This window comes from Streptopelia decaocto, assembly GCF_964273445.1.
Source record: "Streptopelia decaocto genome assembly, chromosome: 1".
Taxonomy (NCBI): domain Eukaryota; kingdom Metazoa; phylum Chordata; class Aves; order Columbiformes; family Columbidae; genus Streptopelia; species Streptopelia decaocto.
In genome coordinates, this window is record NC_138663.1 from 69,564,686 (window position 1) to 69,578,908 (window position 14,223).

The window sequence follows — 14,223 nt, forward strand, 5'->3', positions numbered from 1 at the left end:
GAATTCTAGATGCCTACAAAACTACACAATCCAAGGGACAGGCACCAGGAAGCTGCGTGGAAACAACCTCAATCTTCAGAACCTTGGCTTTGCACAAGTCCTCACGTAGAAGTGCATAACTTTTGCTGGATCTGGTTTTTGAAAATTCCACTGAAGGAGTGAGATATCTGGATGGTAATGAGTATCTTAGTGCTCACACAGTGGCCTGAAGCCTGGGAATTATGTTTATCAGAAAGCAGGGATCTGTTTTTCCTCAGCACTGCAATATGAGCTTACTGCTTTAAAATTCCATCTCTCATACAAGCACCAATAAATAAGACCAAGCTCTTGCCAAAACAGACAAAGAGAGAACCACTTCCTGCAGGGCTGGCAAAGTCTATGAAATCCAGAGCTGTAAGTAAATCATCTCACCCTAGCTACAGGCCTGCACCCAGTAGAATAATTCAATATAAATTCTTCAGTGATTTATGCATCATGAGGAAAACCCCTCTGCTTTGCAATAAACAGAGGCTGGAACACTCATGTAAGTCCTGTGATTAGAAGTTCCAGGAGCTGAATGGGAACTCCATAGAACTGCAGATGAAAAGTCTGTCCTAGCATCAAGCATCTAATATGTAGACCATTTAGTGGATGCATGGCATGATAAAAAAGTCCGTTCATAAATAAACTGAGGTCAGGAGGGGTAATGAGCTCACAGAGACACTGGAAAGGGGAAAGAATTATAACGATGGAGAAAGCGTTCCTTTCTCAACAGCTAAGACTATGCACTAAGTTCCCACCTTCTGACTCCCTCCAGGAAGGTCTCTGCTGCCCAAACTGGCACAAAAGACATCAAGGCTGAGTGGATCCTGGCACAGCACTTCCCACTGTATCTACTGCTTTAACGATGATGAACTATAAGATGAACATACCCATGTTGGGACTGAATCTTTGTTGTAGAGTTCTTTGGAACTATAAAAAGATGTTGAACTCAAAATGCAAAAGGATTACAGTGAGAAGATACACTCAGATTATTGCCTTAGGCATGTTCTCAACAGTGGTTTGAAAAGGAGTTAGATGGTCTACTGCCAAAGTTACTGGCAGAGCTCATGGGCATTTTTCTACTTTATGCTATGTTTGATTACTGCACTTTCCCAGGCTTAAAGCTCTTTTTTTCTTTTTCTTAATAAAGAATTCCCTGCATGTAGCCTCAACATCTTTGTGAATGTTGAAGATATGCCTGCTAAAGACAGTCAGGAAAGAGTTGTATAGTGTTCCCATATTTCTGAATGGGAGCTGAGTCATTGAATTTTTTACCAAGAACTCTTTTTTACCACACCATAACAGGGCCATCTCCAGGATCCCTTGAATCAGAGTAGTCTCAGAAGAATGCTACAGTAATTCACCAGACTAAGGGGAAAAGCACAGCATTCTGAACACACTGATCACTAATATCCAGAAAGAAAGCAAGTTTACTCGTCCTTCGAAGGGAAAGGCAATCCCAAAAAATGAGGAGCATCCCACTGTCACACAATGAAGAAAAGAGGCTATAAAAAAAAATCATCAATGGGTAAGCCTGAAACATGCTTGGTTTCAACTGAAAAGGCATTTCTGTTAATTAAGGAATCAAAATGTCAGGTAGAGAAAAGCTCCTTGTTGTAAGAATGCACAGACCCTGTGCTCTGATGTCTTACTCAGAAGGTAGCACATAACCACCTGACCTTGCAATTGTTTCAGTAGAGAGAAAATATCCTAACATAACTATTCTCCAGGCATTAGGAACTGTATATTACCCTGCACATCTACCATGATGTTTTCTTTCATCTCTGCAGCATTATGAAAGCTGGTGATAATCAGGTAAGGCTTGCAGAGGGAAGGTGTGAAGGGACCTCCCTGCTCTCAGTCTGCTGGCTGTATATGGGACAGAGGTCTCACTGTTCTTGGCTTGAGACATGGCTTTCAAAAAATATATAGGTATTTGTTGCAAGACTGATCTGCTGGGTCAGGCACCCCACTACAGAGTGGGGCACTACATATAGATCCATTCCAAAATATTAGTCTGTGCTGATCCTGCTTAGCTCTGAGGCAAGCATTACAGAGGACTGTTCAATCCCTGTGAGATAACCACAAATCACACAGTTGCTTTCTGCCAAAGTAGTTACATTGCATAAAAAATAAAGATTGGATGTTTGATTAGGTTAATTCACAGTACCACCAGAAGAGTGACAAGTAACCTGAGGAAATAAAACATACAAGAGAATCTGCACTTTGAGGATCAATAATCACAAAGTTATCATAAACAATGACTGAAAAATATTTGAGTGTACTTCATGAATTACAGAGGGCACTGCAGACATTTATTTTCAAGTTCTTAGACCCCTAGACAGCGTGTGGAGACAAATGTTCTCTCTCCAGAGATGAAGATGTTACTACAAAGGACAGTGGTGAAAGAAGCAGTGTTTTGCTAATGTATTAAGTAAGATACATGGCCACAGTTAGGGGAATGCTGTACCAGAAACTGATCTTTTAGCCACACTTTTGCTAGGGAAGAAACACTTATCTCCAAAGACAGTAAAAACACCATTTCAGTAGAACTCTCTTTCTTACTTCATTGCTCCTTCAAAACTATGCTATCCAAAGTAGCATAAGCAGATAGAACCAATTAGGCTTTTGTGGTGAAGACTGAAGAAATAAGTTAAAAGGAAAAAAAGGCAAACCAGTAATAACGCTTTTGGGGACTGATTGCTTACATTGAACGCTGCACTACAGAAGCTCCAAAACACTGAAAGTGGGGCAACAGTATCCAGAACCAGGACAATAGAAATTCAGAATGTCATAGGTCTGTCACCACTTTAAAAACTGCCAGGAAGAGAAAGCTACAGGATGTTCTGCTTTGGGAAAATGAAATTCAAATGCAGGAACAGAGGGGAACTGGGGACTGTTTGGTCAAGAGCAGGTTCAACGTGGGCACACTGCAATGAAGGGCCAGAATTCATTACACACAAAGTTGAAACAATTTTCCATACAAAAGAAAAACATAGTTAAAAATAGTGAGGAAGAAATATATTAGACAGACAGTTTGAGTAACAGAAACTCCCGTTTTGATTTACATGCTACACACTATAAATAATATTTTGGTTAATGCACTCTTCCACCTACGCCTGCAATAAGAGTTATTGTATACATAGTCTTAATCTTTACAATGACCATGTCTTCCCAGTTTTATGCTTTACAGGAAGATAAGCATATACATGCACTTGGAGCTTTGAAAGTAATCATGCTATAGATAATGAGGTGAAGTTAGGTGAAGTCCTAGTAATAGGAAATAGAAACAAAAACATGGAGAATGAGATGGGTTAGAAGGTCATAATGAGCTGAGACCTGTTAGAAGCACTAATATTAAAATAACCTCCACTACAATGAAAAATGAGCTAGCTCTACTTGACTTCCCTTGGGTAAGGTAATTTTGTACTAATAACAAGACAACAAAAGGGGATCTGTCCTTTGTGATGATCATCCCCTATCTGGAATTCTACTTCATACACAGGTTCTCATGTGCAGGTGCTTCAAGTTGTCCACCAAGAAGATAACTTGCCAGTTTTCCAAGAGTTAAGTAAGCTTTTGTCTTGAAAGGATAACCACCTGTTTGTAATATCAGTAACCTTAGCATACTCACTTCATCTGTCATTTAGACCTAAGTGCCAAAAGTTGCATTCAACTATTAATATAATTCATTATAAATTCTATTGCATTTCTTATACTTGCTGCATGTTTTCTTGACCTGCTCTAACTCATTACAGGTGCACTGCTAAAAGAGGAGAGACAGTGGCTGTAGGCTGTACCAAGGAAAATTTGGTCTGGACAACAGGAAAAAATTCTTCCCTGAGTGTGGCACAGCACTAGAAAGGGTGCCCAGAGATGCCATGTCCTCTCTATCCTTGGAGATTTCAAATCTTGTGAGCAACTTGATCTGGTTTTCAAGCAAGCCTGGCTTTGAGCAGGGAGCAGATCTAGAGCCATCTAAAAGTCCCTATTGAATACCTATTCATTTTAGAATCTCACAGTTAAAACTTTGAACAACATAGATTTATAAAACATTTATTAAAAATATCATAAAACCTGTTTTCTTTATGCAGGTTCATAAACTCCCAGGGAGTGTCCTCCCTGTCTCTGGACCAACAGCAGTATTACCCCTTAGGAAATTAACAATGCTTTAAGTGCAAAAATTTTTAAAAACTGAGTTTGAACTTATATTCATTTGAGGAAAGAGCATCATCAAAATAGAAAAAAAAATCAATGAACCATAGATATGTTTTAATAGAATCTTTTAAATTTGGATTGAGAGGAACTACTGTTGATAAGCACATTCCTACAAGAAAGTTACACTAGAGAAACTCTCTACTAGAAATCAATATTTAAATTAGTATGAGGAAAAAAAAAAGTGTAACAGATAAACCTCTAGGGCCCTGCACATCCTAGTTCTGCAATTTTATTCCCTGCTGTTCATATGTCATTCATGCCTTCCAAGTTCAAGCGTGAATGAAAGAGGAGGTAAAACTCTTTCAGCACTTCTAGCCTAAGATATCTGTTAGGAAATATTTTGTAATTTCCTTCTCAAAAATTTTTATTGTCCTCTTCAACTGAGTTGAAAATAGATGTACATGAAAGGCAAAAACTGAATTCATATGACTATATTTAGACATGCATATGCTTTTGAAAATAAAGTACTGCCTTAGCCAGGCTTTGTTTCAAACAATGTTATTTAATATCTGGATGTGCTCCGAGAGACTGTGTGCTGTAAAGATTTTACAAAACAACCCTCAATTCATACATGATCTGCACTACATACTCCCTTCAAGTTTTTAACTGAAACTGTTTTGCTCTAGAATAGAAATATGTAACACTCCCTGTGTTCTCATTTGGTGAAACCCTCCTCACTCACAACTGAATCTCCCAATTCACAAAACAAACAAACAAAAAACAAAAACAAACAAACAAACAAACAATAGTGTTCCCTGTAGTCCATAGAGGTGCATGAAGTCAGAGCACAATACTTTTACAGAGTAAGACACAGAGGTGAATAGAACTGTCACTAATATTCGAATGGTCCTTTAGGTCCTTTATTAGGTTTTACATTCTTAAGAACTTGAAAATATTCTAAGATTGACTATGAAGTTAGCAGTCCCTCAGGCTATCAGACCTTAGAAGAGACCTCAGAGAACTCCTGGTCTGTACCAAAAGTGAGCATAACAACTATGTAGCTCCTGCCTTTGGTGTAAAATCACCTGGAAACTGTCAACAGCTCTATGGCCAGAAGAAAGGAACTGAGGCACTGGGAATGATTTATAATAATTCTGCAGTTCCATATGTAGTATGGAACTGTAATTTGGAACAGGTATGTAGTATGGAACAGGTAATTTGGTTAAAGCATGGTTCGAATTCATATTCTTACTGGGTAAAGGTGAAACAGTTAAAAAATTAAACAGTTAAAAATATTTGCACTGTTAAAAGTTGTATTAAAGGTTACACTAAAAAATCTAATTAATTTGGGGATGTGAATATTACTCAAGCAGTATACTTACAGTTCATGTATTTGAAAACATCAGTCAGAACAGGCTTTGAATATAAGGCAAAATAAATGCTATTTCTTCTGTCCATCAAAGCTTGAATATAAACTTGTTAAGTTACAGTGCTCCCACAACCAAAACAAAAGTTGAGTATAATCTAATCAATCTCAGAAAGAAGTGTCACAGTAAATTATAAAAATCCTTGAAGTGAGGCTGATGTGTGCCAAGGGAATAAGTGTCCACACTGAGACTGAGCTCAAATCCTCCCCACAGTACAGACGTACAAAAATTTTTTTCAGTTGCAGAAAGAAAAGGGTGGTAATTCTTCAGGTATATATACTCTAAAGCTTTGACATTATTCAGAAAATAAAAGCCACATTTATTTTAGTGGTAACAGTCAAACTTACAGTCAAACTAAGTATGGAAGACAAAAACAACAAAAATAATCTCTGGGAACAAAGAATCAATTGCACATGTCTAGTCCTTTCTTTTTCCTTCTCATAGAAGTTTAAACCACATCATTTCTATGAAATCATATCAGTATAGTGAAACATTATAATGGAGACAGCAAAATACAAATGAAGATGGAGTGTAAACAGATGTAGCTCTATTTGTCATTCAGCTGAACTCTCAGGTCTGGTAAAACTTGAGAATTCCTCTAGGCAGACATGGTTTAACTTAACATTTGTAATATTTGCTAATAACATAACAAGTGTTCTAATGTAGTTCTGATTTACCTGTTCCATACTGTAGCCTGGCCTGGAAAAACTGGTATTCAAAAGGTATATAAATCCTGCACAAATACTTTAAAGCAAAAAAGAAGAAATTTCAAAGCCTTACAGAACCACAGTAAGCTTTGATGGTCTCAATATTATGTGCCAATTTGAAGCATCTCACTCCCAATAAAGAGCAATTCTGCTCACATTAGAAGCTAGTGGTTAAGACTTTGAGAAACAGTACATAGCATTTTAACTTCAGCTCAAAATACAATAAATATATTTTACAAAGTTTACTGATTATCCATATTACTATTACCAGCTTTTGCAGGTTATGATGCTGGGGCAGATCACCTAAGATTATTTGAAAGGGAAACACTAATGAATGTCATCTTTCTTATGTACACAAAATATCCAGAAATGACTTTTTTTTTTAATGTTTGTTAATATCACAGTTCATTTATTCCTAGACAGTTATCTTATGTAAGAATATTTCAAGTCAGCAGTTTTCTCAAACATTTCCTTTTCTCATTGTTCAGTATTTGTAGTATACAACAAAAATTGTTTTGGTTTGGCTTTCTTGTAGATACATGGTGGAAATTCTTCTAAAAACATTATAGTTTTGTTTTGTCTTATTTTAAGCCCAACTTTGATGTTTTTAATCTCAAAATTCAAAATATTAAAAAAAACCACTAGGAACACATGTGGATGTGTTCAGATGAATAAAACTTGTAAAACCAGGAGTAAAAAAATCAAATCAATTTCAAAACTGTCATATACTTTCACACTGATTCATGATGTGAACACCAGCTTTTCATTATTCACCAGACTTTGTGACCATACTTCCAATAAAAAATCATCAGTGCAAATGGAAATTCTTATTTTTTAAATGTTGGGGTTTTTTTTAATCTGAAGTATGACATTGTTCCAGGAATAAGCAGTATACAGAAGCAGAGGTACATTACTGTTTAATGTATTTTTACAACAGTAAACTATAATCAAAGCTACAGTAAAGCAGTGAGAGCATTATTTTTGATGCTTTGATCAACCCAAGGTTTCATTTGCTGAAGTAACTGGAAGGAACTTAATTAATCTGCATCAGTTAAGAATGAGGTTCCTTAGTGTTCTGTGCAAGTCCATATTACCTTATAAGGTGAATAGGCTGAAACTTGTAAAATACTCCATATCTTGCCCATTCTCGATACAGCAACTGAATAAAAAAAGAAAAAAAAAAAAAAGAAAGAAAGAAAATTAACTCAAAACACGTGCTCGCATCTGTTTTTACAAACATCTTCTAAGAGTTAAAAATATATGTACCAAAACAAGCCATTTCCCATACTTCAGTGCAAACTCCCAAGTACATTTTTCAGTTATGGAATACTTCAACCAAGCCAGCAATGTGAGCATGCTGTACACACATCTTTCTCCACATATCTACTCCCTCCTCATTACATTTATTAGATAGTGATATTAAACAGAAAGGCTCAAAAGGAAAAGATTCTATAGTCCTATGGATATCTTTGGAAAGATGCTAGAAATAATCATATTTACAGAGACTTTTTAATGTGACTTAATCTATTTAATGTCTGGAATCACACCATAGATAAGTACCAACCAGTGTTTCCAGGTCCAAACTGGCAGAAGAGTTCAAAACTGATAAACTGGTATGTAAAAATATACCTAGAGGTAAAAAGTGTGCCAAAACAGCCTGCTCTCCTGCTCAGGTCCTGAGGCTATCATACCCAGTAGGGCCCATATAAAAGCCCCTTCTCTCCTCATCCTGCACGTGGACACAAAAATTCACACATTTACTGTTGGAAATGCAAATTCATCCACAGCTTACAGACAGCACAGAGGAATGTGCAAATTCTGCTAAAACTTCTTATGATGGGACAAATCCAGTGGGAATAGAGTCAGGGATAAAAGGAAACATTTCAGGACCTGTGATATATTAACCACAATACATTCAACTAAAATAGGCAAGGAACTTGGAATAGTCTTCCTCATTCCTTCTTTCTTTGCTGTGATCTATGTGACACAACTTTGTTGAATTTTCAAAAAGAAACATTTTACACTCCTTTACAAGAGACTGTAAAGGAAACTGGTAATTATGGTGCAAAAGACATAACATTGTTCTGAAACAAAAGCCAACTGCTGGATAGAAATTGCCATGCAATTAAAAATTTGGTAAAAGAGTTAATTCAATAGTGGGACATTTTATAACTCTGTATGCATTTATTAATAATCCAGAAAAGACATTAAAAGATGAAGCCTTCCAGAATTACATGAAGACCAAAAGAAACCCAGAGGAAACATCAGCAGGATCTAACAAAGTTAGATGACTGTTCAGCATATTTAATCATCAGAGGAAAATAAAAATCAGGGCAGTCCTGTACAAAAGACTGGAATTTTCTATGGAACCACCTGAATTGTTTGCATTTCTTTCACTGTTCTATGCTGTGACAAGACTGTACACAGTCTAAGACAACATGCTAGTTGAAAATTATTTCTTGAAGTAGGGAGTGCATCAAAACATAAAAAAGCAAATAGACAGAATATGATGATAAATTAAACTAAGTTAACTACATCACTACTTATAGAATATAAATCTGTATCATCCAAAAAGACAGGTGTCATGCTTTTTATCCTACTTTCAAAAAAAAAAAAGCGGAGGGGGATCCGAAACAAGAGCAACATATGAGAGGTGCAGTCAGATCCTTTAAAATAAGGCACCACATCATTCCTAGTAAAACTGGAATAGTGATGAAACTGTGTTTTGAAAATGAGCTTCTGTGTGGAATATCTTCGGTCTCCAAGAGAAGACCTCATATATCAGTTCCTCACCTGTCTCATAGAAATTGTAGTTAATATGAAGCAATGGAGACTTCTGTTCTTCTGTAAACTTTGGCTGGGATTGGGCAATGTTTTAAAGTTGCTAGTTGCTACAAACCAAGAAACACATGCACACGAGTACAGAGCCAGGTACATACAGAGATCTTCTACAGAGATGTTAAAGTATTTTATAATTATTTGTTTTCTTTCTTCTTTAACAGAAAAAAAAAAAAAAAACTCCAAAGAAAGATAGTAAAAATCAGTAATTTTAAAATAGTAAGATATAATTTTTTCAAAATGTTTAATATGTGGAACTCATTGGTTTAGTTGCAGACTAGGTTGCAAACTGTTTAGTTCTATCTATAAAATAGATGCTCATTAACTATGGCACTTTTTCCCAGTAAATAATAATTTATTGCACAATGGAGTTATCCAAGTATGGAAGTGCTGTAAAGGATGTTAGTAACAAAGTATATCTAGTTTTTGCTATTATCAGTAGTTGCATCATTTTGAAAGCTAGCAGCACACTGCACCATCTTATGAAGTTAACAGGACAATTAAAATAAGTGTGGAGAAATTTTAGATGAACTTCAGAGTTATCTTGACATATTTTGAGGTTTTCCAGTCACATTTTTCTATTGATTATAATGCCTCTCCTCCTGCAGATGCTATGTGAAAGAACTGAATAAATATCAGGTGAGCAATTAAGATCTGGATCCTGCAAACATGTGCCTGACACAGTATTATTGTTCAAAATATGAAACCTAGACTGCAACCATTTAGGTGAACAGGGCTACGCCATTGCATACTCTCATGCAATACTCGTACAATACAAAGTATTTTCTGTTCATAGATCAGGAAGCAAACCCTACACTTGCTGAAGGAGTTGGGAATTTGGCAATGAGCTTTAAGGAGCATGGAGCTCCTATAGAGCACAGTCTTGCAAAGTGCTTTGCGGCATTGGAAAGAAATTATGAGATGAGATTTAATTTCCTTTGGCTTCAACAGGAGTTGAAGAGGATTGCCCTGACTGCCATGTTGTTATTTTTATAGGAATACTTGTGGTTACCTATTCAAAATCGATCCTTGCCATTGTCTCAAAGTATTACTTACAATTTCATATATTTCCATAAATTATCTTACAAATAAATGCTTTCACTGAAATATATAAATCAAGAAAGTTAAAGCTATTCAATTATTATAACTACTGAAAAGCTGTAGATTGGAATTTGAAGTGTAAAAAGAAAAGTATTTTTAAAATTGCAGTCAGTTCAGGAACAGGTTGCTATGACATTATGTCATAGCACTGGTTATTCTGATTTCAAGGCACTGAAGGTGAGTTTATGGTATGAGTATTTCCATTCATGTGTGCTGCCCACACTAAACCTTTGTCTCAACACAATTATACAAGATTAAGCTTAATCTGGAAGCTGGAATGTGCTTCCTTTCAAGACATTTATTAAATTGAAAGGCATTTTAGAAACAGTTTTGTAATAAAATTCACTAGGTTTTATCGGTTTCCCTTAAAAGAAGTACATTCTCTAATTTTATAATAATATTTTCCAATCTGCTTCTAATATTCTAGGGATGCTCTTGTAGTATATGACAACAGTGTTTTTCCCAGGTAGGTAACAAAGTCCTTATGTATTTCTCAGTGTCAAACATATCTCTAGCAATGGAGGGCTACAAGCTGCCAGTGGAATAGAAGCTTAAAAAAAGATCAAGTCAGTGTTCATACTCATTACGAGTTATTGCTATGATGATGTGCAACAGTTTTCTTAAAAATATTTTTTCTACAGCAGAAATCACACTAAACAGGGCAATTCCTTTACTCCAGTCAACAATCTTAGGAAGTAGAGGGGCTTTCATTGACTGCAGATTTCTTTTACTCATAGGATGTGACAAAAGTATTGTTTCACAATGCATTTTCTCCAAGGAAAGCTTGAAGAGGGTTAATAAGGATTAACCTTTTATATTATGACCTGGTACATAAACCTTAATTACTTGTGCTGCCTTATTGGCATAAGTACCCCAAACAGGCTCAGTTCATCATTCTTTGGACTTATACAACAATTGAAATGGAAGATACAGATAAATTAAAATGGACAAAATAAAAATGGGCAGAGAAAACTGAAGCTGAAAAATGTCCTCCTTTCCTTTAAACCTGACCAGGGCTTTTCAGGAAATTAAACACTGGGTCTATTAGATTCAGATAGAAAACAGATGATGTTATACATAGAAATACTACAGCAGATTCAACGGCTAGGCAGCAGAGACATATGTGAATAATCAATGAAGTATTTCTGGAAAGAACCTTTTATGTTTTTAATACTTAACACTTCATAACTGAGGCTAATAGGCAGCATAAAAAGAAGGCAGCAAAAATACAACTAGTAGGGTGAATATTTTTCCAGACACTAGTCCTTTCAGGCTCTTTCCCCATCCTTTTCCACAGTACCTAATCTTTCTCCATTGATTAATGTTTATTTACCTTTCTTCTCTAAAAATTTTGCTGACCTTTAAAGTCAGTAAACTATGTAGCTGACTTTCAGAGTCCATTACTGTACCACTGTTACCACTTACTCAGAGAAAATTCTGTAAGTGCAGAGTAGACAATTTCTTCATGAACAAAAAAAACTCAAAATAATTGACACAAATATTCAAGCTTCTTTATAGTTTGTTTTCCAACTTTGCCTCTTTTGCTTATCAAGGTTCACATGCTAAAATAAATCGTATATGGCACATGAAGACATCTAGTGGCTGAATGTTAACACTATTTACCAAAAACTACAAAGAAGATTACATTTCCATATTCTTGCTAACCCAGCGCTGGAGAAATCAAACTTATTTGTATGACCTATGAACTCACTCTTACTTTCAAGTTATCAAATAATTATAATTTTTGGCAATTATACTATTGAGGACTACAGTGTGTTTTGCCAAATTCATGATGTTTTCTTACCTCTTCTTCTAATTCAATAACAGATGGCATATACCAACATGTAATTCCACAGAGCTAAAAACATTTCTGAAATGATGTACAAGTCACCGAGAACATATGCAATTTAATTCCTAGTATAGTAAAATATTTTAAGTGTCTAAGCATTCTCTTTTTCATCATTCTTCCCCCCTCTTTCTCTCCCTGCAATTTTCCCTTTTAATTTCCTGTCCTATTTTTTGTATATCAAGGGGAAAAAAAAAAAAAACAAACAAAACAGCAAACATTAGAGAACAATGTGAACAATATGGAATGGATCTTAGTGGATTACAGGAATTAAACATTTTTGCTCATTTTTAATAGTAAGCAAATATATTAAAAACAGTCTGGATTCACATAGTCTTTGATTATGCATTCATTTCTCTAGTGCAGACAGTTGGTGGGTGATATATTTTCAAAAGTAATTTAATAGCTAGAAAATTTTTATTTACAAAATAATTGGAAGCAGATTTTTAGAAATTACATATAATTTAATTGAATGCAGAATCAAATGAAAAATAAATTATGTTTTATTCTAGTAACCATTGTTCCATAGTATAATCTGGTTATTGAAAGAAAATAAACATATAAGTTCTTTAACAACTTTTGCTTCCTGACAGCTGAAAAATCTTGTCTATGCATGTTGGAGAAAAATTGAAACATTTAAAGATGTAAATATCAAATTAAATTCACTGAAATACTTCATAAGAAGACTTTATAAAAAGCTTTGTGAAAAATATTTTATATGCAGAAATAGAGGAAAATAAGTAATGCAAAAAACACATGCATTTGTAAAAACGTTTACGTGCTTGAACACCGACTAATGTTTTATGATATCATTTGGCAAACTACTTATTATTTATCACATTAAAGCTAATATGAAACTAATTTTGCAATATATTTTACCTTTCTTTCATTCATGTCATTATTTGGGCCTTCATATTCACCCTAGACAAAAAAATAATAATTAAGTAACTGTTGTAAAACTACATAAAATTCCAGAAAAGCTTGCTCAGTTGTTCCTACATTGTTGATTTTAGTTTTAGGTCACAATTTGAAATGTACTTACGTAAGAGTTTTCATGCTAGAATCACATAGAACGTGTTTTCATTGTTACAGGAAATAAACATGCACTATTAAATTATGTTGTCAGAGAACTAGATTTTAATGCTATATACGTACATCATGTAGTGGATATGCTGCATCATAAACATTGTTTGCTATTAATGTGTTAATACCTAAAAGAAAAAAAAAAAAAATAAGATGGTCAAGTGCTAGGCACAGTTAATCAGCAAAAATCAGTATAGATTTCATTTCATGAAATTACATAGAAGACTGAGCTGTGTTCCTGGAAATACTCAAAATCATGTCAAGATGAGTATACACCAACCTAGAACCACCTAGCTGTGGAAAACATGTTTTCACAGAAAGGCTCATTTCCATATAGCCCTTTTTCTTGAGTGAACTAGTGTGGTAGAAAGATAGTTTTGACCACTTTCTCATCCTGACAGCAAAGAGTTCTGTGACTGTGGGGGAAAGCATCTGGGGAGTCCTTCTTGAATCCTGACATTGATCAGAACCACAGATCTTCATTAACTCACCCAAACAATTAAAAAAACACTTTCACATAAATTTGTGATTGAATAAACCTTTTCCATTCATTAACTGATGTTAGATCAAGTCTCATTGCCACTGAAACAAACGCTGAGTTTTCTACCCTTCCTCATATCAACACACAAAGTTTGAATCCAAGTTTGAATCAATGCTTCTTTGTTTGCAGATGTAAAATCAGTTTGTGCTCACCAAATCCATAGTTATTCTGGAAAGCTGAGCGTACCAGGACAAAAACAACTGGGTCCTAAAGACTGCAAACAGGAAGTATGGTGAAAGGTACAGGAAGATACAGGGACATGGCAATATCACTGTCACCACACGCTACAAGGGCTTTAGCAACTGAATCCCCAGCTAATGACTACAGCACCTATAAACAGACACAAGGCCACTACTGGCTTTCAAGACCTGTAACTCTCATTGCCAGTCTTCAGCCTCTGCAGGTTAAAACAATTGTTCCATAAGATGACAAAATTAAGACTAGTAGTTTATTCCAGACCTCTTTGTTTTTGATGTCTAGTGAAAAATAACCAGCTAGATA

At 35.2% G+C, this 14,223-nt stretch overlaps 1 protein-coding gene across 1 annotated transcript in view; it reads right to left on the reverse strand.

The window, feature by feature from the left end:
* The window catches only part of ANO2 (anoctamin 2), a 180,169-nt gene that overhangs the window by 128,349 nt on the left and 37,597 nt on the right, over positions 1 to 14,223 (reverse strand). Inside the window, exons 7-9 of the mRNA XM_082052949.1 lie at positions 13,254 to 13,309; positions 12,978 to 13,019; positions 7,408 to 7,472 (exon numbers count right to left, since the gene is read on the reverse strand). Of these exons, the coding sequence (XP_081909075.1) occupies positions 7,408 to 7,472; positions 12,978 to 13,019; positions 13,254 to 13,309 (163 nt within the window). The remainder of the gene's footprint in view (positions 1 to 7,407; positions 7,473 to 12,977; positions 13,020 to 13,253; positions 13,310 to 14,223) is intronic.